General features: G+C 43.6%; 1 protein-coding gene across 4 annotated transcripts in view; it reads left to right on the top strand.

Annotated features, from left to right (window-relative positions):
* Positions 1–18,010, top strand: part of usp15 (ubiquitin specific peptidase 15) — a 57,346-nt gene extending 39,336 nt beyond the window's left edge. For 2 of the 4 annotated variants that reach the window (XM_079494807.1, XM_079494809.1), the window contains 13 exons: positions 214–372; positions 841–1,065; positions 1,236–1,319; positions 5,249–5,343; positions 6,752–6,940; positions 7,443–7,564; positions 8,195–8,557; positions 9,300–9,370; positions 10,205–10,320; positions 10,617–10,766; positions 11,143–11,246; positions 11,621–11,709; positions 12,899–18,010. In XM_079494807.1, coding sequence (XP_079350933.1) covers positions 214–372; positions 841–1,065; positions 1,236–1,319; positions 5,249–5,343; positions 6,752–6,940; positions 7,443–7,564; positions 8,195–8,557; positions 9,300–9,370; positions 10,205–10,320; positions 10,617–10,766; positions 11,143–11,246; positions 11,621–11,709; positions 12,899–13,303 — 2,172 coding nt within the window. In that variant the 3' untranslated portion in view covers positions 13,304–18,010. Of the gene's footprint in view, positions 1–213; positions 373–840; positions 1,066–1,235; positions 1,320–5,248; positions 5,344–6,751; positions 6,941–7,442; positions 7,565–8,194; positions 8,558–9,281; positions 9,371–10,204; positions 10,321–10,616; positions 10,767–11,142; positions 11,247–11,620; positions 11,710–12,898 lie in introns of all 4 variants that reach the window. The other 2 variants (XM_079494806.1, XM_079494808.1) reach the window with 1 other exon arrangement.
* Positions 18,011–23,614: the final 5,604 nt, after the last annotated feature.

The following is a 23,614-nucleotide window of genomic DNA, read 5'->3' as shown; positions in this document are numbered from 1 at the left end:
GTTTTCAGTAAGCCAACATGCACAATAGCAGCACCCTGACTCTGTTTGACCAGAATGGAACAGAGCCTTCAGCGGTAACACCTGTGAAGGAAAAAGTAGGGGCTCAAGTTCATTCCAAAATGGCGTGTGTGCATAGAGCCCATTGCAGACAACGAGCCAAGTGCTCTTTTATGGCGGTTTTAAAGGTGTGTGTGTGCACGCTCTCCCATACAGACCCAGGTGGGCCGCTTCGCCCCACAGTTCTCAGGCTACCAGCAGCAGGACTCTCACGAGCTGTTGGCCTTCCTCCTAGACGGTCTGCATGAAGACCTGAACCGGATCCGCCAGAAACCCTACATCCAGCTGACTGACGCAGACGGCAGGCCTGACAAGGTGTTCTAATCTTTTGAATAAAAATGTGTAATCTTAAATGTTTTAGTCTAGTTTTAGTAACCACTTCAGCCCTATATATACGTTTTGGCCATTTGAATTCCATGTTGAATTCCGGACTTTTACTGAGTACTGAGTAGTTTGACGTCGCAGTATTGATACTTTTACTTACTGTAAGTAAAAAAACGTTTCCACTGACTTTAACACGGGCGTGGCTGTTCCTCTTCCTTCTCCCCAGAGCCATAGAGTAAGACAGAGTTGAGGGGGCAGAACAGCCGTTCACGTGGTTCATATAACTCGCTCTTGCCTATAGACTCCAATGCATTCCGTAAACCTCTGGTTTCCGGCCTTTGTCACTATTCGCCAATAGAAGTCTATTATGTAGAAGAGCCGCCCGCCATTGGACTGGCCCCATGAAGTGAACGGAGTTGTCGTAACTCTGTCTTCCTCTATGGCTCTGCTCCTCCCCAGGTGGTGGCGGAGGAGGCGTGGCAGAACCACTTGAAGCGCAACAACTCCATCATCGTGGACATCTTCCACGGCCTCTTCAAGTCCACGCTGGTCTGTCCCGTCTGCGCCAAGGTGTCTGTGACCTTTGACCCTTTCTGCTACCTCACCCTGCCGCTGCCCATGAAGAAGGAGCGCACGCTGGAGGTCTACCTGGTGCGCCTGGACCCCCTCGTTAAACCCACGCAGGTAGGTTGTCACTGGACCCCTTTATCTCTGTCCTTAAAAATAACTTGGGCTAAAGTGTGTGTAGCCTCTTCGATCATGACTCCTTTACTCCCCTTTAAGCTAACGTGTGTGTGTGTGTGTGTGTGTGTGTGTGTGCGTGTGCGTGTTTGCGTGTGCGTGTTGTGTTTCAGTACAAGCTGACGGTGCCCAAGGTGGGCTACATCTCGGACCTGTGTACCTCGCTCTCTGCTCTGTCTGAGGTGGCTGCTGAGAAGGTAAGAGACCTGTGTGTGTGTGTGTGTGTGTGTGTGTGTACCTCACTCTGTTCTCTGTCTGGGGTGGCTGCTGAGAAGGTAAAGGTAGCACTCCACAATCGTTGGAAAGCATCTGTGGCCGAAAATGTCAAATGGACGGCGTGCACCAGTTCGGGTCGTAAGTTGTAGAGAAGCGGCGGAAGCCGACCAAACCTGCTCGGTCGGCTACCGACAACTACTGCCCGTCTGCAGGAGCAAGCCTAGATGAGCCAGAGACATTGCCCGGGCCGTCGCACATTTGAACTAGATATCATATTCTCAACTCTCAATTCCTATACCAAGCAACTCCAAAGCAGTACTGTGAATACGACTAGCGCAAAAATGCTCTGTGTTTTTGTTTTGGTCGATGCTGCCTCAGCTTCCGGTATGGACTGATTCCTCTCAAGCATGCGCACAACAATGTGCCGTCGGCCGACAGACAGCAATAGTTAGCAATGGTGTGTGGTGAACTAAGAACACCTGAAAAGCCGACATTATCCGACGTCGGACTGCCAGTCTGTAGTAGTCTGTTTGGTGGAGAGCTACCTGAACAGACCCTGTGTACCTCACTCTGCTCTGTCTGGGGTGGCTGCTGAGAAGGTAAAAAATTGAAAGACAATTAAATGAGACACTTTGAGTCGATATCTCTGCTGCATTCCTATTAGCTGTCACATGGTTGTCCTGCTGAGCAAGACAGCCTATTCCCTTTCCCCGCTGTCAGCAGCTTTCCGTGTGGATGTTTTAACACTTTCCTTGCTCGTACAAGGTTCATCTTTTTTGAGAACTTTCCCAAAATAGGGATGCCGGGGGTACGTGTGGTGCCGAACATTATGCGAAAATTCCAGATCTACAAGGTTCACAAACACATTGTGTTGCAAGCTTGTAGGCCGGCTATTTTCGGCGAGGTTGTTTGGTGTAGAGGGAAATAGTAGCAGATCTGCTATAGAGCCCTGGGGGTCTCCCAAGTATAGTCTGTCAAGTAGAAACCTCATACAGTATATCCAAAACCGTTACTTCTTAGGATTCAAATTCAAAAAAGAGAAAAAGCAGCAGATCTACAAGCTCTACAATGCGCTGCACAACTATTTGAGCTTGTATACAAGCTCAAATAGTTCAAATATGGAGATAAGAAGTTTCAACAGCGATATCGGTCTTAACAAGTTGCGTGCGGGAGAAGGATTTCTACGTGGTTAAAATCTCAAACGTCACGTGCGGGAAAGGGATTTCTACGTTTACCGCATGTTTTTATTGATTACTTTCAATCGTCTTTCTACACACCGGGCACTTTATCAACTAGCATTGGATGATAGCACAACAAAAAAACTGCCTCTCCCCCTCCCTTCCTGAAAACAGCACAAGAGGCAGCCCCATAGAGCCCCCGTATTGTCACGTAAAGGCTGCTCGGAGACTCCTATGCAACTCGGGGCAAAAGAATGGCTTCATAACCAAGCCAATCGTGTCGCTGCAGTCTTGTTTCTCTTTGTTTCAGGGAGGGGAGGGCTCTCTCCTCCCCTCATGTGACTTTCAATGGAGGGGTTGTGTGTGTAATCTGATCCGAGTGTGACTTCAGAGTGTCTCCGTCAGATTTCTCTCCTTTTTTCTTCATATTAAAACAAAAAACGCACGGATTGTATCGCCTGTGCGATCGGTTATTTCTTTATCATGATGATCAACGCCGGTCAGATAGAACATGGCAAATGTGTTGTGTTGTTTGGCAGTACTAACCGCCCGTTCCACCTCGGAGGGAACTCACAGCGCGAGCACAGCTTTCCGAGTTGGAACGATACACAGCGTCTGACATAAAACCGCTTCTAATTAGGCTTTCTGTTCAAGAAGAGTACGTTACTACAAAAGCAGGTGTTACATAAAGGTGCATATCTCCAGAATGGAAGATGGTAAAATCATTTTTTTTTAAAATTAGAGTGTGCAAGTTACGCTTTATTTTGAGGTATGCTGTGTGATTCTCGCTATAAGAGAACATTTACTGTGGGCCTCAGACCAGGTCCTTCGTTCAATGCATCACCTTCAGCACAGGCGGAATAGCTCTGCTCAAAATGGCCAGCATTCAAATTGTTAAGTGGTTAAAGAGATTTGTACTGTCTTTCTCTCTGCATGAAAAATAGAGGTGGCTTCTGTTTATTTAATTGCTTGCAACCAACATATATGTACATGGACGGTCAAAAAGATAATGGAGGGTAAATTAAAACGGCACACTTAGACAGAGAGATCAACCAGGTGTTCAATGGAGATAAAAGTTGAGTTAAAAACATGGTTGTTACTTTTAGGATCAACAGAAACCAAAACTTAAACAATAGGAGGATTTTACGCCTGGTAAAATCAAAGTACTTTAATCATGTCCACAAAATCTTAAAAGCCAACATGTATCAGCCTTGATGAAGACCAGTTCTAGTCGAAACATGTTGTTTTTTCAAATGTTGTAGACATGATTAAAGTAATTCAATTTTACGCCCCTTCCTCAGTTTTTTAAAAGTCATGGACTTATTACCACTACTCAAATCGACAGACATTGACAAACACAAATAACACTCGGAATACACAATTTACATCAAATACTATCAAACTAGAATCAGAACCAATCTTTATAGTCACATCACATTACATGTGGTGGGTGATATTTTTAATTGTCCAAAAGGCTCATCCATGCCCTTAAGGAAGAGCATAAAGACACAGGAATAGAGGAGACACATACAGTGCATGTCTGCATGATGTAACTGAAGTGCTTAATATGTAACTAATCTTAGCAATAAATAAGATAAATGTTGGTTGAACATGGAACTATACCACTGGGGTTCTACTGAGACGTTCTTAGATAGATGCATGGAGCCTGGGTTATCATCCGTATGTCTCTCCCAATGACATCACCAAGATCCTCCCCAGGGCTAAACTACAGCCAAAGCATTGTCTCCCATAGCACATTATTGTCCTGTACAGTGTGCACATCCTGAATCCCCCATGGTCCACTGATACTTTAACCCATTTTGACCTGAGATCAGATTCTAAAAATGTCTTCTACATCCTGACAGTTTTCTGAAAAAGCTATGTTTCTATGTCAGTCGTTCTTCGATTTTTCAAAAATAGCAGACCTACAAGCTCGTAGCGCGCCACTCGGTGGCGCGCTATGAGCTTGTAGATCTGCTATTTTTCAATAGCTAAAGCATAACATAATGCTAACACCAAAAGGGGTTCCCGCCCAAAATGGGTTAATCAGTGGATAATCCTTAGTTCTGCTGTTGCAGACAGTACATTTACATGCTCGAGTCTAATGCAGGGCTCTTCAAAAGGTTTTTCAGCCCCTTAGCTGACACTACATTATACGATTGTGTTGCAGATTAAACTCATTCGCCGCCGGCAACACCATCTGGTGGCTGCATTGTGTACTTGAGGACATTTTTGGACAGAATCTGGAGGAGTAATATTAAAAAAAATGTTTTTTCAAAAGTCTGCCTACTGGTTGCACTATAACAGGCCGTTCTGGGGCAGAGGTTCATCGTTGGCATCCAGGGAGTGTGTGTGCAAAATTTGGCATCGACCGGGTTAACGGTGCCGGAGATTAGCTGTACACACACACACACACACACACACACACACACACACACACACACACACACACACACACACACACACACACAGAGACGGACGGACACACACACACACACACACACACACACATACACACACGGACGGAGTGCAAAACATAATCTCTCCCCATGCCTTCGGCCTGGTGGAGACAATAAAAAGTACATGAACCCGTGGACTTGGACTTAGCGGCCTCTACCGATATTGACGTCAGACTTCGGTGCTCTATAGGTGAAGGTGATAACTTATCACCTCAAACTGGAGTATGTATGAGCCTGTACTGAATGTGATGGTCTTCTCCCTCTGCTGTCCAGATGATCGTGACGGACATCTACAACCATCGCTTCCACCGCATCTTCCAGACCAACGAGAACCTGAGCAGCATCATGGAGCGCGACGACATCTATGTGTGAGTGGGCCTGTCACACTTCTGTCAGCTGTCCGTTTTATTTTATTATTATGTTTTTGAGGTGCGCTAGCCGCTAGCCCCTCCAATCCGTGACTTTCCGAAAAAGTTTTCTTTTTCTTTTTTTTAAATAATTTGGGGACCCCCCCAAAATAATTTGGCGACCCCCCCCAAGGCGTCGCGACCCACGGGTTGAGAACCCCTGCTCTAGACCAGAAACCTAACACGTTAGCTCAGGCTAGAGATCTACTGGACAGCTGTGAGTGTAGCCTTGCGCTGCGATACTAATATACCACTGCGCCAGGCTACTGTGAGTGTGCATCTTAAGAATAGTTGCTGCAACTGTGGGACGATGACTCAGCTTGCTGATGGCATACTGCTGTAGCATCCACCCCAATGATTTTTGATAATGTCTAACTGCGAAAGAATGGTCTGAGAGGCATTCATCCAGGCTAGGTAGGAGTACTCCATAATACTCCTGACCTGGATTTTGGTCCACATGAGTTTACTGTATGCAAAGAGCCAGAACCTCCATCTTCTCGCTGAGCTTGATTTTAGTGGTCCCAAAGAAGAGATGGATTCCTCTTTTTGGACAGGATTATAGCTTTGCACCTTGGCCTTGAAAGTAATGGTTTCCATGTCTTTGTTTAGGAACGCAGCCACCTCAGGCCCATTTGATGATGTCGTCGTTCATCGTTCATGAAATCGCTCTGAAAGTAGTCTTGCGTAGCCAGACAACTAGACAACTCCACAATCGGAGAGAGAGAGAGAGAGAGAGAAAACTACTAGTATCTGGGCAACTGTTGTACTGACCATGGTATTACTGTGGTCAGTACACCAGTTACCCAGTTAAAAAAATAAAAAAGGTCTAGGTTGTAATGGTTGTATGGTCAAGAGGATGGTGTGAGACATATGACTGAACAATACAAATTAATTTACGGCGGTTATCAAAGCAAACCTGGGCTTCCATAACACCTCAACAGTGCCACAGGCTGATCACCGCCATGCCACGCCCCATTGAATTTGTTCAAAAGTAGCCCAGAGCAAGTATTAACTGCATTCATTAATATGCTTTTCAGATGGTCGACATATGCTTTGATTATTTTGATTTGTATTAGGATACATTTGTGTGACTGTAAAGACAACGGAAGTGGGGTGGAGGCTCCACTTCCGCTTTATATTTTACTCATGCTTCCGTTGCTCCAAAGAAATATAGAAAAAGTAAAGAGCGAAAGATTCTTGAAAAGATTTAACAAAAAACATGTTTTGTAAGGGGGTTCCTGTCACTTAATCTGTTCAGACGGGGGTGCGCGGGCCAAATACATATTAATGTGTGTGTCCTTGACACGAAAAGGTTTTGAGAAGCGCTGGTCTAACCAGTGGGTCTCTCTTCTTCACCATCCATCCCCAGGTTTGAGGTGTCGGTGAACCGGCAGGAGGACTCTGACCACGTGGTGATCCCGGTGCACATGAGGGAGAAGTACAAGCAGTCTGGCTACAACCACACCAGCACGCCTCTGTTTGGACAGCCCTTCCTGGTCACCGTGCCCCGAACCCTCAGCGAGGACAAGCTGTACAACATGCTGCTCCTGCGCCTCTGGTGAGAAGACTCTTCTCAGGCTCTTTTATTGGTTATGGTTTATTAATCCATTTAGACCCGTTATAGACGTACGTTGTGATACCTTTCAAGCTGGGAATGCCTCTGTGTCATTTGAGTTGTTGCTATGCATCGCTGTTGTTGGGCAGAAACCATATTCTAACTTTTTGTGGTTTTCCGTGAATTGACGTCCCTACTTGGTCATACCACAGTGTCACACGAAACCATCAAAAGTAGCAGATCTACAAGCTTGGAATGTGATGTGAATCGGCACGTTTCGAGCTTGTAGATCTGCTACTTTTGTTTTTTGAGGCTGTGTCCCTGCGTCCGTTGCAAATGCAATCACAACTGAGCGGTGCCAGACCAAATCTGCCGCTAACACTGTATCTGCATTTGATGTACAGTATGTGTTAACCTTGCTTATTGTAAAGTCACTCTAGATAAAGGTCTAAAGGTGCTAAATGCTTACATTGTACATTGACGTGAGGTGTTTGGTGTTTTGCAGCCGGTTCGTGCGCTCCTCTGTGGAGGAGGTGGAGACTGAGGAGTGTGAGGAGACGCACACCTCCAAACAACACGCTGTCAACGGTAACACTACCAATGGTGTGCTGGAGGAGGGCTCACCTAGTGAGTACGCACGCACGCACGTGCGTGTGCACACACACACACACACACACACACACACACACACACACATACACTTGAATGTCCCATGCCTATTTACTAAATATATTGGTATTTAATTACCAGGCACATTTCACGACCAAAACCCAGTTTAACACCCCAAACGCCCAGGGTTATTGAATCCATTAAATCAGATCGCCCAGCGATTTTAAAGCAGCAGTGCACATTTAGCGACGGACCAGATGCTATCCCGGATGTGGCTGAAGTAGCTTTATGTAGCCAAAACACTTGATGCGATCGACAACAACGGGAGGTATGATTAATTCTAATGCGACTAGCGACGCGACTGATGGGCCGTCTAACACATAATCTTTTCTTTGAATTGGACGGAATGACTTAGTTCAAGAGTTATTCACGTTTTAACAAAGTTGATTCAGACAATATCACGAAAGCATCACCAAAACTAAATTGGTTCCTAATGTCTGTCTCTCCTACACTGTCTCCCTCTCAGCTGTCCTACTGTCTGTCCCTCCTACCCTGTTCTCCCTCTCAGCTGTCCTACTGTCTGTCCCTCCTACCCTGTTCTCCCTGTGTCCATAAAGACAGCGGTATCTAAGGTCTCTTGTCTTCCAGGCGAGATGGAGACAGACGAGCAGGACGATGAGTCGAGCCAGGACCAGGAGCTGCCCTCGGAGAACGACAACAGCCAATCGGAGGACTCGGTGGGCGGGGACAACGAGCTGGAGAACGGCGTGGTAGTGGTGGGCGGGGACCCCCAGAACTCCACCCCCACCCCCAGCACCACCACCACCACCACGTCGGGGGGCACCCCCTCCACCCCCTCCCACCGCCAAGACCAGCCGGCCAGCAGCACCAACCACGGCAAGACGCGCCTCTTCACATTCCAGTTCAACAACATGGGCAAGACGGACTTCACCCTCATCCAGGAGGACACCCGGCAGATCCGATTCGACGAGGCACACCTCCGACTCAGCGGTGAGAACAGCGCGGCCAGACCACTGTTGCCATATTTTGCGGGAGAAATAACTTAAACGACGAGGTCTATGAAAACAAGCCCAAAAGAAGCGACCAGGTCACATGAGCACTTTAATCCTGGCTATTTGAAAATGGCAGATATACAAGATCACAACTTAGGAGACGTCACAATTGATAGTCATTTCTTGGGTGAACTACTCCTGCCGTAGTTCATCATAGGAAGAACATCTAAGCTATTTTCACCATTTTTAAATGTTTTTAAAATAACAATAAAAATGGAACGGCTTTGGACGCCAACAAAATTCTGTATAAAGTAACCTGTGTGCCCAGACACAGCCTCAATGTGTACAGTATGTACAAATAACTGGTCTATTGGAGAAAAACATGAACAAAGCAGACATTTTAAAAGATCGCCATGTGTTTGTTCATGTACGATACCGTATGTGAAAATACAATAGCGTAATGATGGCGGTGTTGTTCTTTTTAATCCAGGTCTAATCAAATGATTACTGTGCATGTAAACACGCAAAAAAATTGTATTTAATGTAAACGGTGAGGTTCTCTTATAAACCCTCCTAGGGTTTCTTGCTTCACTGGTACAACAACATTCCGCCATGTTTTCTAGGAAAGAAATAGTACACTATATGATTCCTGTTGTGCAAATCAATCAAGCAAGCAGATAAATGGACAATGAATGACATGACTCCTCTTTGTGTATTGACAGATTGTGTTGTATTCACAGACCGCTCCTACCTCTCCCTGGACTGGGAGCCCGAGTTCAAGAAGAAATACTTTGACGAGAGTATCGTGGAGGTAACGTCACAAACCTAGAAACTTCTTTAGTACAAATTGTTGTATTATAGCGAATGTGTCTCTGTGAAAAGTTGACCACCTTCAGTGGCTGCCCCGAGGATCCGTGGAAATCTTTGTGTAAAAAAAAAAAACCCACTTACAGTTGGGTGCCACCGATATTGTCCCTTATTATTTGACCCATTTAGGCCTGACCTCAAAATTTAAAAAAATCCTATTTTCACGATTTTTCAAAAATAGCAGACCTACAAGCTCGTAGCGGGCCACTCGGTGGCGCGCTATGAGCTTGTAGATCTGCTATTTTTCAATAGCTAAATTATAACATAATGTTTAAAACACCAAAAGGGGTTCCCGCCCAAAATGGGTTAACTGTCCTTTTGCGCAGATCACGCAAACCTCAGCAAAAAGAAAAGGACAATATCGATGGCCTCCAACTGTATAACACTTGTACAGCATTGTGACCAAGAATGTAGCTTAGATTTACGTCATACATTGTCTCTTCCATGTTGCCAACAACCTGTGGCATGAAAGAAGCTTTTTGAGAGGAGATTCAACGGGTGCCAAATGGCTTTTAAATATCTGGGAATGTGATTACATTATGTCATCAGGCATCACACCATCAAGTAATTGATCGGGTCCAATGGTAGATCAATTTCCTAAATTGTGTATATTTTCCTTTACCCCTTTCAAAAATGACCAGGCTTATATTTTAGCGCTATATTTAGCGTTAGGATTATTATTTTTAATTTTTGGCTTTCATCCCTTAACGTTGTTATGCCAATGAATTGCTCCCCTCAAACACGGTTTCTTCTCTCCCTGTCACCGCCAACTACTCAGGACTTTGAGAAACACGAGAGCATGGACTACAAGCCCCAGAAGAAGGCCTTCTTTAGGCTCAAGGACTGCATCGAACTGTTCACCACCAAGGAGAAGCTGGGCGTGGAGGACCCATGGTGAGACTCACTCACTCACACCACAATGTCCAATATGGCTTTCTCCGTTACTGCAACCATGAAATCACACCCAACATAAAGCGTAATTAGCATCGCCCGAGCCTAGTAATCCCAGAGTGGGGAATTCACTCGGCTCATCAATAAAAACCTGTAGTAAAGTAATAATTCAGATCAAGAAAGGAACTAAGACATCTTTATTCTGGGTAAATCTCAGTGACCCATGCTCCCACTGCAGATGGAACAGACTGTGTTACCCAGTCGATACCCATCCGTGTGTGTGTGTGTGTGTGTCCCAGGTACTGTCCAAACTGTAAGCAGCACCAGCAGGCCTCCAAGAAACTGGACCTGTGGTCTCTGCCCCCGGTGCTGGTGGTCCATCTGAAACGCTTCTCCTACAGTCGCTACATGAGAGACAAGCTGGACTCCCTGGTAGACTTCCCCCTCAGGTACACACACACACACACACACAAACACACAAACACACACACACACACACACACGGACGGACGGATGGATTAATGGTTGGAAACGAGCTGCTATTCTCTCTACTGCTTCCATAAACAATAACCACGGGCACCCGACGCAGATGTCATGTGACACGGTTTGGTCTGTTCGGCCGATTTCATGAAACTGTATTAAACTAACATATTTCAAAGAACATGGAAGCAAACAAATCAGGAAACAGTCAAGTAGAGAAAAAAAAATGCTCATATGAAACTCTATTCTGTGTGTGTGTGTGTGTGTGTGTGTGTGTGTGTGTGTGTGTGTGTGTGTGTGCGTGTGCGTGCGCGTGCGTGCGTGCGTGCCCCTCTCTCTCTACAGAGATCTGGACATGTCTGAGTTCCTGATCAACCCCAACTCTGGGCCCTGTCACTACGACCTCATTGCTGTGTCCAACCACTACGGAGGAATGGGAGGAGGCCACTGTAAGACACGCCCTTTTTAACCCTAAAACTAAAGCTAAAAATAGCGCCGAAGTGTGACACGTTGTGAGCTTGTAGATCTACGTTTGGTTACAGGACACTAGAGATGTACAGTTACCATATACCATTTTTTCCCCCCATTCCGATAACTTGTGTATCGGCCTATACAGAGTACAGATATGATACCAGTGTGTAATTTAAAACAAATCTAGGGACAGTGGTTCTCAAAGTGGGGTCCAGGGACTCTCAGGGTTCGTTGAGGGCGTTCCAAATGGACCCTTACAGGTGTGTAACTCTGAGAGTGTACACATGGAACCCCCCCCCTGTTAGTAACGTATCTGTCCATAACACTGATGATATTACCATGTGCCCCTCAGACACGGCGTACGCCAAGAACAAGGAGGATGGCAAGTGGTACAACTTTGATGACAGCAGTGTGTCGCCGGCCAGCGACGATCAGATCGTGGTGAGTGTTGTTGTTCCTTAAGAAGCCTGACAGGGGGGCGCTGGAGCTGTTAACACACAATACCACTCACATTTATAATTCAAGTCTCGGGTATAGGCTCTATCCAAGACAAAAAATAATAATAAAGACATGCTATCTCTGGTTTGCTGCCTGTAATAGGTGGCCGGCTGGCCGCCTTTTTGGGAGACCGGAAACAGGTTCTATTCATTCCAATGGAAGAGTGAACGTGAACACAGCTTCTGAACCATTCTTTAGCCTCATGGTCACTGAACTAAATGTTGGACACATTCACAAGCCACACAATGTTCTGAACATTTTGACACAATTTTTATTTTTATTTTTTTAGTCACATCAGGAGAAAGTCTACTTTATTATCTACCTTTCTCTGTCCCAGCAACACACTATCTGCATATCTGTGGCCTGTCTCATCCACCATCTTTGGGTCTATGCATAGCAGCCATATTGTAAAGAAATTGGGCCTCTTCCTAACTTCCTTCACAAGGGCGTATCAATGATAATGTACTAATGAATACAAAAAATAGTGACATGCCAGCACGTTGTGCGCTTGTTGATCTGGTTTTCACCCGCTACTTCTGTGCAACACTGTTTCACGATTACGTTGAAGGGCATTGATCCATGGGGGAAAAGAGATTGAGATACAAGAAAAAAAAATTGTGATATTAGTTGCATTTCGTCTGTCGGGTGGAAACCTCATATGTTGTTACTTTTCAGGATTCAAATTCAATAATGACAAAAGTAGCAGCTCAAAACGTGGTGCATTGTAGATCATCTACTTTTGATACTTTTGTGTGACAAAGCCAAAATGCAGTAACTAAGTTTTGGGACACATTGACTGAGACTTATGTGTGTATCCCAATGGTCAAATAAGCCTTCGTGATTTTGGGGGATAAACGATTACCTCAGGAACAGATTAGTGTAAAATAACTTACTACGTATCGCATACTGTAAGCCGATACCCGATTTGGCTGACCAACTGAAACAATATTAAACCCTTTTGTCAGTTCAATTATTCGTTACTGCACTTTGGCTTTGTAGGGCAGTGTAGTATGATCAAGTAGGGCGTTAACATACACTTAACATAAAAAGCCTGACATCAACGATTCATAACTGTGACTTATATACTGTGTGTGTGTGTGCGTGTGTGTGTGGGGGGGGGGCGTGCGTGCAGTCCAAAGCAGGCTACGTGCTGTTCTACCAGCGCCAGGACACGGTGAAGGGAACGGGATACTTCGATCTGGACCGAGAGGAAGAGGAGGATGAAGAGGTGGACGAGGAGGAAGAAGAGGCGGAGGGGGAGGAGCGGGAGGGAGGAGAGGAGAGACGGGAGGAGAAGAAGAAGAAGGGCGGAGCCTCCTCTTCCTCCTCCTCCTCTTCGGCGGCGGCCGGTGCGGCAGAGGCGACCGTCGCCTCCTCTTGCGGTGCGGCAGCGCCGACCGCCGCCTCCTCCGCCAGCGCCCAGAGTGACAAGGAGGAGGACCTGAATGAGAACAGGAGGAGGAACGCCAACGAAGGGGAGGAGGAGGAGGAGGAAGGTGAGGAAGAACCCAGAGACGTTGCTATGAAAAGCAACTGAGGAGCGACGGACGAACGTACGGTTTTCAGAACAAAACGAAGCGAAACATAAATCGGCTCTTTTCGACTACGGGAACTAAAGAGAAGTGTGGTTAACCTCCATGAACGTATTTCACTGGTTCTGTGATTTGTTTCCGTTTTAACGCTGCGGCCGAGGTTTCAGATCGAGATTATCAGAACCTTGAATGTTTGGGGTCCGTGTTCACGAGGTTGTTGGTACTTTAGAGTTCTCTGGGAACCCCCAGAACTCTCAGAATTTATCATTTAAAACATGTTTTCTAAAATAGGCGGAAATAGAAGCTTGCCTTTTTATGGCGTACCTTCAGGGGTGGTTCTGATCATAATGGAAACCAAACCAAATCCTCACAGAACTTATCATGGGTTCTGAAAGGTTTCAGGTTACGATGGAACCCTTTTGGTAGTCGAAAAGAGCCTCAAATGGCCTAAAATGGAGAGAGAGAAAGAGAGACTTGGATCTTTCCATCCAAAAAAAAAAGCCATATGGAACACAAGGCGAGGCAACCCCCCAACCCGCCCAACCCCCCAGGTTAGGGGCCCCACAGTGAGTGAGGGGCCTCAAGGTGACTGTTAGGGGGGGGGGCCAAGGGACATGCCTTGCCAGGGGGTACTAAAATGACAAGCAATCTACTCTGTTGGTTGATCACTGTGTGTGTGTGCGTGCGTGCGTGTGTGTGTGCGTGTGCGGACATTCTGTGCGAGAGTGTTTCATATCGAGGCTTAAAGGAGTAGTTCCCCCATAATAAAATGACTTATTTTCTATCAATTTCACACCCGATGAAGCCTTCAATTCATGGAGATTGGCTCATTGGCTCATTCCTGAGCCAATAATTTGATGACCGGGGGGAGAAATACTAATGTCTTCAAATTATTGTTTTAGGAATATGAAGAAGAAAACAATGAGAACTCCATGAATTCAAGGCTTCATTGGGTGTGTAACTGATAAATGATAAATAATCTTTTGGTTGAACTACTCCTTTTAACCGAGCTTAACCACTTGAACCCCCAGCATCCTTATTTGTGGAGGAAGGCATTCGCAGGAAGATCTTTCCCCACGATAACGGAAAACAGACTAGTACAGTTGGGTGCCACCGATATTGTCCCTTATCATTTGACCCATTTAGGCCTGACCTCAATTTTTTTTTAAATCCTTCTAAATCCTCCAGTTTTCTGAAATAAATATTTTCACGATTTTTCAAAAATAGCAGACCTACAAGCTCGTAGCGCGCCACTCGGTGGCGCGCTATGAGCTTGTAGATCTGCTATTTTTCAATAGCTAAATTATAACATAATGTTTAAAACACCAAAAGGGGTTCCCGCCCAAAATGGGTTAACTGTCCTTTTGCGCAGATCACGCAAACCTCAGCAAAAAGAAAAGGACAATATCGATGGCCTCCCAACTGTATAGAGCCCTGAGCGACTGCGCTCTACCTTAACGGGGTTTAAGCGGACTACTTAGTCTGCATCACTGCGTGCCGTTTCTAAAGTTGACTTCCGCTTTAGATTTTGATTTCACTATTTTTTTCCCCCTCCTTTTCAGTTTTTTTTAATGTACACAATATTTTTAAACTAAAAAAAAAACTAAAAAAATCTGCATATAATTTTACCGTTGTTTATTGCCATTATTAATATTTTAGGCCTTGTAGATATTTTAAAAACACTGAATGATGTTGGAGTTTTTTTTTCCTTTTTTGCGCTGAAAGAAAATTGTTCCTGTTGCACAATCACCAAAACCCGCCACGCTCCCCTTGTGTTATTTTATTTTTGTTTCATATTAGTGCCAGTTGTTCCACAAGTTGTTTTACAAAAAAAGAAAAAAATCTTCCCTCTGAGGCTATTTTTCTCAGTTTATAACGTGAAAAACGAAAGAACAAAAAAGCTTTATATTTGCGGTGAAAAATATATTAATCCAAAATTGACGCTTTATCGCTGGTGCAATATTGGCGTTCAGTGTGGATATACTAATCACACAAAGACTGGTTTAAATTAATGTAAATTATTCGTACCAAATTAATTCTCCCTGCGTGTGGACGGACCTTAAGTATAAACCAGGCTAAGGAAGGCTGTGGAGTCTAAATGTTTTGACTAGTTGTGGGGGAATTGAAAGAAAAATGTCAAAATAGCTAAATTAATGTAGCTATTGTAATGCTGCTATTGCTGCTTTTAGACATGTCATCAATATGGTGAATTAGATCAAGTCTCGCTTGTTCTTTCTAACAGCGACAGTGTTTGGGCTGACTAAATAATTATGCATTTTCAGCTAAAAAACCTTTTGTCAGTTTTTGTCGTCCGACACTGGGAGAGGTGACGCTTTTATGACTCGTGAGACGAGGCTTTTTATTCTCTGGTCTGATCGATAAGTTAACCGGCTAACTTCAACAAAACTAAAAGTGTGTAGGGCTTCGTATGTATGCATACATCTTCAAAGTGGACGAATTGGAATTGGAAGCATCCAAATGCATGCAGAAAAAGCGTGTTTCATACCGGTGGCATGTAGTGTGCAAAAAGCTGATAACTGGTTGGTCCTTATACCCACCATCTTAAAGCTGCTATAAGCAATAATATGTCAAAAATGTTATGACCTTTTTTTCCTTTTCTTTTTTGGTATTCAGACCGCCAGCAATGGGTATAACGCTCCCCCAAAAAAACGTAGTCTCTGTGACACATCTAGGGGCCGCAATCTGGTTGATTTGCCTGTCTGTTTCCTGATTGGTTAGTCATTGCGACCGCGTTTTTTTTGACCAATGACAAAGCTTCTAGGAACATCTTTGAATGCAGATTGCGGCCCCTAGATGTGTCACAGAGACTACATTTTTTTGGGAGCGTTCTACCCATTGCTGGCTGTCTAAAAAAGGTCATTACAATTTGGACATTATTGCTTATAGCAGCTTTAAGCCTCATTTATACTTAGTTGCACGCTGGTGTTGCATGCAGTAAATTGCAGATAGAAAAGCTCACAAACGTCACATGTGTGGCCCGTTGTTAGCGTGTATATCTGCTATTTTCAACATGCTAGTTTAAATTGGTCTTTAGCTTCATAGCTTTACCGTGGCCCTTCTCTCTCTCTCTTCTTTGCATTCACCACACTGTCGCCCTCTTTGTCGCTACGCTCTCCCCCCCCCCCCCCCCCCCCCCCTCCATGCACTCTCCCCTGCTCTCTCCACCTCGTTCGCTCCCTCCTGTCCATTTAAAAATCTTTTTTTCTTCCATTTCTGTCTCTAATGTCGAATCATTCATACTCTAAAATAGCAGATCTACAAGCTCAACCATGTTGGCTGGCTATTTTTTTGCTTTGTTTTGAAATTATGTACCTGGTTCTGTTTATTATAGAAACTATCTAATCTATAAAATAACTTGTAGAAGGTTTCAGGTAATTGATGGTACGTTCTGGGTTAACCCTTCATAGTTGAAGAGAGCCTCCCCTAAACAACCCCGCCATCCTTTTCCTTTGCCATGTTCCCAGTAGAGGGCGCTGTTGTTATAGATTAGGAAACATGGGTGGTTTTCGTTCGTGTTGGATCACCTCTGCCTTAAACTCTTAATCTGCCGCACGGTTGCCTTTTTTTAATTCATTTGCACAGAACTGTCACTTAAGAGCGCGCGCGCACACATACACACACACACAAACTAAAGTACATTATTATTATTTATTTTTTTTGGGTGGGGGGGGGGGGGAAACCTGCTTGACATTGTAGCCACTTTAGCTTGAAATCAAGGCATTTGTTTTTGTTTTTTTTGCCTTTTATTTGCTCACCTTTCTTTGCTTCGGTTGAATGTCTCGGGGGGTGGGGGGGAGGGTCCGACAGGGTCTGTTGCCTTTAATGTTAAGCTGTAATAGGAAATACATGGCCCCGCGAAAGCTATCCCTGCAATTTCAGAAACCTGAAAAAGACCCTAGTATAGAGCCCTGAGGGACTCCGGTCAACCATATATAGGGATTGAGTGGTTTTTGGGAGGTTGGAAGGCAACTGTTTGCCGTCATTAGTCCATCCCTCTTGCCTGGAACTGAAAATCTACTCAAGGCGTCAGTATGTTTTCCCACGCGGGGGGTAGGGGGGGGACTTGCAGCACAGCAGCTGCAGAACGCTTCTCGGGTGGGTACGAGTGGGCGGGTGCGAGGGCCCGTGGAATGGAACGTCGCTTCTCCGCCAGCGAGACGCGGCGCTCCACTTATTATAGGCTTATTATATACGATATACTGTACATAACAAAGTTCACTCTGTGAGTGCACAATTTGATAAAAGTTTATTTATTTATATGTAAGCGTTTAATAATTCTGAAAAAAAACAAACAACTATATATAAATCGTATTTAAAGACCTCGACGCAAAGGCTGAAGACCCTGGGGGCGGGGCGACAAACACAACGACACACTATGGTTGGGAAGTCTTGCAATGCTGACTGACGCCTGTCGAGGTTTTTCCAGGAGAAAGTGGTGTGTTTATTTTCTTTTTCTTTTTTTAAAGGATGCATTCTGTTTGTTTTGGGGGGTTTTTCTGGAGGTGGGGTCTTTTCTTTCTTTTTTTTTTCCGGACATCCTTGCATGACGACATGGATGGGGGAGGGGTGGGGGGGGGGGGACATACAGTGGGTTTTCCAGGTTTGGCTGCACTTGAATTCACTTGGGTTTACATTTGACAATGTGCATGTGTATTTATACACAATCTTCAATAAAGTTGTGTTTAAGCCTCCCCGAGTTGTCCTGTCATGATGCTTAATGGGACGTTGGCGTTCTGAACGGGAAGGGCCGGGGCAAGCGCTGTCCTCAAAGGAACCCGGCCGCAGCCTCCTCTGCCGGAAAAGCGGGTGACCCCCGTTTTCTCGGATTTACTGTATACTGTATACATTGGATTTCCCCCCCCCCGCATTTCTTCATGTCATGAAAGCAGGGAATCTAAGCTTCAAATTGACATATTGGTTGTTCGTTTTGACATACCAGTTTTGGAGATATATGGCTTACAGAAAAGTTGGGAAAACAGGCTTGAAAGGTTCACTTCTGTGGTCTAACATTACACCTGGCTACATGTTTTTTTTTCATATTTACGATTTCAGCTCTGACATTTATTTCAGACATGCTCTAGTATGTGAAGAGTGCCTGTGCTATTAACTCATTTTAGATTAAAAACAAAACTGTTTTTCTCCTCCTAAACAGTTAGTCTTGCTGCCATGATTGTCTGTTTCAAAAAGTCCTCCTTTAAAATGTTTAAAAAAAACGTTGATTTGAACCAACTGCATTCTGTTTATGAACGTTGGCATATCTCCTGTGCCATAGAGGAACAGCAGATATTTGGGACAACTCCTTACTTAACCTCATGTGATTTAAATCAGTGGTTCTCTTAACGTTAACTCTTTAAATGTCTTCTAAATCCTACCAGTTTTCTGAAAAACGTATGTTGCTATACCAGTGTTTCTCAAACCTTTTCATGTTAAGGACCCCAAAATTATATTTATTTGGCTGCCGACCACATCTAAAAAAATAAGAGAAACTAAATGTTGAGTTAAAAATGTTTGTGGAAAAAAGATTGTCATTCTAATGGAACCAAATGGGCCCACTTCTATTATGCTCTTAGACGCTCTTATGGGGGTACTTGAAAGTTTGAGAACCATTGATTTAGATGAGATTGAAAGTGAATACCGGTATGTGGATTTGAACCTACCGGTATATGACGTTAAGCATATCAAACTCAAAGTCCTCAAAAAGGCACTCTTACTGTAGCTACAAGCAGGAAAAAAGATTGTCATTGCAGTTACCGAAACATTGTTGATTTACATTGATTGTTTTTATTTATCCATTCCAAGAATTTCTCTTCATTTCTGGAGAAAGAAAAAAAAAGAAACACTGAAGGTAAACATTCAAAACAAACATATTTGCTGCACGACAAAAAAACATGAAAAATATCTCTTTTTTAACTTCATAAGTTACGTTTTGGATTTCCAAAGTCATTTTCACATTCACAACGAAAGATATTAGAAGTCTTGAACACCTAGAATGAAATGGCATCGATTCAATCAAGTATTTACATCTTTTCACACGCCTCTGGCTCAGGGGGTGGGTCTACCACTTATACCCTATGGTCGACTGGCGTCCCTCAGGGCTCTATACTAGTGTATTTTCTGTTGTGGGCGGAAAGCTTTAGGTGAAAATAGCCGACCGACAAGCTATTTTCAGCTTTCCCCACAATACAGATGCTGGGGTTTAAGTGGTTAATTCCCCTGCATTTCCCACAAGCCCATATCCCTGTAGAACAGTGGAAACTGGGACGGATAGACCAGGGGTTCCAAAACATTTTTTTATGGGTTGCAGCTGCAAGTAAATATTCCCATTTTCCAGTTCCTAAAAGAAAAATCACACCCGTGTGAAGTGAGGGGCGCTCTTATCATACGTCCTCACTCTTGTCATTGTTTGTGCTTACACAATGTTTGTGTTTACACAAACACTCAAAACGAGTCCTAGGAAACGATAGCAAAACAATGTTTGTGTTTTTACAAACCCCTTAAAGCTGGACAAATGGAAATCATGTTAAAATAAAAATCTGCAAGGGACTGTTGTCTAAAAACGCTTGGGAACCACTGGTCTACAGAACAGTGTAAATGGGGTCAGACATTAACCCCAGCAACGCCCTGCCTGAAAAGAAACCATGATGATGCCTAGGAGCAGAACGTAAAGTTTCCCTTTAAGTAGCCATCTCACTTCCATTGACAATTTTATACAACAGATTCTAGATCATTTTGTTCACTGCCTAGGGCCTACAATACATACATACTGCATCTCACTGCACTTTCTTCTTTTTTTTTAGCTTCACACGCAAGCACGCACACACACACACTCTCACACTTTAACCTGAGTTGGATGACCACATACATGCACATGGGTGGCATAATAAAAAATAAATAATATCTTCATTCTTTCACATTCATTCATCAATGAAGAAACGAAAAAGGCTTAGACGTCGACTGTCAGTCGTACCATTGGAAGTTCCAAAGGATGAACATTCAAAAGAAGCTACACATTATTAAGGCCCCCAATTCACCCGTTTTCTTACAGCACGACATCCTTTATCGTCTGTCGGGTGGAAACCTCATGAGTCCAAAACTGTTACTTTTCAGGATTCAAATTCAAAGGTAGCAGATCTACAAGCTCGAATTTCGAGGGCATTCATTTACGGAAAGAAAAAAGAATATGGAAAATGTAGGTTTCTGCCCGATATCAACGATTATTTGGAAATGTGTGAAAAACAAAGTCTAGTGTATATCGTTGCTGTCGGGGAAGCAAACCTTTTTTTCGTAAATGAACGCCCTACTTGATCATATACAGCATCACACAAAAGTATCAAACGTAGCAGATATACAAGCTTGAAACGTTTCGAGCTTGTGGATCTGCTACTCTTGCTATTCTTGAATTTGAATCCTGAAAAGTAACAGTTTTGGACATCCACCTGACAGAGACCATGTAGGGTACTGTAACTTAGCGTATTCCAAGGGAAAGGACTGGAAATGTGAACAATAAATACGTGACGGCAACAAAATGCCGACATAAAAATAAATAAATATGCAATGAATTATGTGTGGATTAGGCTGGTTTGCACCATATATGAAACACCATCACAAAGCATATTACAGACACTATAAACTGGAATAGTTCACAGAATAAATGACTTTCTATCGTTTACCAGGCGATAGAGTGGTCCAGGTGCGTTCTTCGCTCTCGTGTGAGCCGGTTTAGCCCGGAAGTGTTTAGGTAAATTTTCTTCATTCTTTAATGATATTTCAGTAGCGTTTTCTGGCTCAAACAAGTGCTCAGATTTTCCTGTGGAGTGTGATGTAAGAGCCAGCAAATCCCATATATGACAATGGGATTTGCCAACAATGGTATTGCAGGTCATAAAACCTAAAATACATTTTTAAAATGAAATTGAAAATGAATGTCATGAAACCTTTAAGTATTCAGACACCTCTAGGGGATGCATGAAAAATGCATGAATTTGACTGTCCACTTCCTGATTCCTGAACATTTTCCTGATTCCTGAACATTTTCCGGCCAATGACTGGTTAGTCATTGGCAGAAAATGTTTGGACCAATAACAAACCTGCTAGGAAAATCTCCCCGCCCCATCCATGTCGTCGTGCAAGGATGTCCGTAAATAAAAAAAATAAAAGACTGTTTGACTGTCTGAATACTACTGAAATAAAGTCATTACTTGGGTGAACTACTCCTTTAACCACATAAAGCACAATACTTTGGTAGAGGTTTGGGTTGTGTAGTTACCGTTGCCATAATGGAACTCCCAACATTATATTGGCCAGCTATCTTCAATAGTTGATTAGGAATTGATTTGACAAAATTGTCTCCTGAAATCAGTCTTTCAGCACATAGTTTTTTACTATTTGAATCCAGATCCACTTCTTCCTAATTCAACTAGTAATATCAAATTATGATTTTTGTAATGCAGTGTTGAGTTTTGTGATTCATTGATGTATTGGTTTGTGTCCGTTCATGATATAAGAGTGATTTTGAGGCCTGGTTCAATGTGCAATTATCATTCTATGGAAAATCTTTGAGCATTTTTACTTTTCGTTTGGGGTTGTTAAAAGTTTCAACATATATGACATGCCAAAAGTAGGGATGCCTGCCCGGAAAGTGGTTAAAGAAATTCAGATAATTACGATTTCCAGCCATGATAAACCAACCTATGCAACAGAATGGCACACATTGATTGATTGATTGATTGATGGATTGATGGATTGATGGATTGATGATCGATGATTGATGATTGATGTAACAACAGTGAACTGAATCTCCCAACGAGAACTTTCTTCTTCCAGGGTTCGTTCAGAACAGTGCCAATGGGTTTCTAAACTCGCTGAGCCCATGCAAACTTACAAGGCTTCATAACACTTGTTATAAATGTGTATAATTATGCATACCGGTAACAACTTATAACACACTTCATAATTGATGAAGTTATGGTACAGTAGCTATGTATACTGTGCTGTTCCACTGAACTTATAGCACTTATGTTCTTCATAAACGTTATAAGTTGATATGCATACTTATAACCATTTATATTGAGTGTTATGATGCCTTATTAATGCATTATAATCGTGATTATAATGCATTATAGACGCCACCTTAATATAAAGTCATACCAGAAGTCCCTCATAACTCCCTAACTCCCTCATTATGTTCTACAGCAGGGGTCTTCAATATTTTTCAGACCGAGGACCCCTTTGCTGAGACAAGAGATTTCATAGCTTCACAGACTTGATTGTTAGTTGACTAATCTTTTCTATCACTATGTTGGATTCAATACTTTGTGAACTTGACTCCTGTACTTGGTCTGCTTTCCCCCCCCTCCCAACAACAAACCTCTTTACCAAAAATAGCAGATCTACAAGCTAATTTTTTGGCGAATGTTCCCCTCAGAATAGGGACGCTAGGGGTATAAACTCATCCTTTTACCGGGAACACGATATCAGTGCATAAACATAAAAAAGTGTGTTCATTTACATCAACTTAGAGATAAAGTTAATCAGATTTTAACACCCTGGATTGATTGTGTGTGTGTGTGTGTGTGCGTGTGAAATCCATTAGACCCCCTACCTTTTAATCATAATCATTGTTCCTACTGCAAGCCTTGAGACACTATTGTACGACAACCAAACTAAACAACCATAAAACACTGTATTCAGTCCCAAAATGAGCAATCAGCCAAACCGCTGGTGACCCTCCATCATCAGTACTAAAGTCTTGGTCCCTTTTGTGCTCCGGTATTTATTTACAACCTCCTGGCTTTGCTTTGGCTCCGATATCTCTTGTCCAACAGGAGGTCACAAGAAGCGTGTGTGTGTGTGTGTGTGTGTGTGTGTGTGTGTGTGTGTGTGGCGCGTCAGGCTCACGTCAGGTCGCCCCCAAAGCCCTCTGAATCCATAAGGCGACAACTCAAACACTGGCATGGGAATGGCCATTGTGCTTTAGACTGGTCAGATCAATTCATCGATCGATTTATCTATCGATCCGCCTGGCGATTTGGACGCAACACTCTGGTCAGCTCGCTCTGGTGACGCCACGACGATTGACATAAACACAGATAAAAACAAAGACTGCTGTTAGAGAGGAGAAAGAGGGCAGACAGAGAACGAGAGAGAGAAAGAAAGAGTGAGAGAGGTTCTCAAACTTTTTCATATCAAGGACTCCCAAAATAATATTTGGCTGCAGACCCCCCCCCCCCCCCCCCCCCCCCCATCTGAAAATGTGTTGTGGCAGGGAACATGATTTGTGTTGTTAAAAATGTTTC

This window comes from Electrona antarctica (assembly GCF_951216825.1).
Source record: "Electrona antarctica genome assembly, chromosome: 23".
NCBI classification, from domain to species: domain Eukaryota; kingdom Metazoa; phylum Chordata; class Actinopteri; order Myctophiformes; family Myctophidae; genus Electrona; species Electrona antarctica.
The sequence above is the reverse complement of the archived record's forward strand: the minus strand, read 5'-3'. Positions and strand labels throughout refer to the sequence as shown.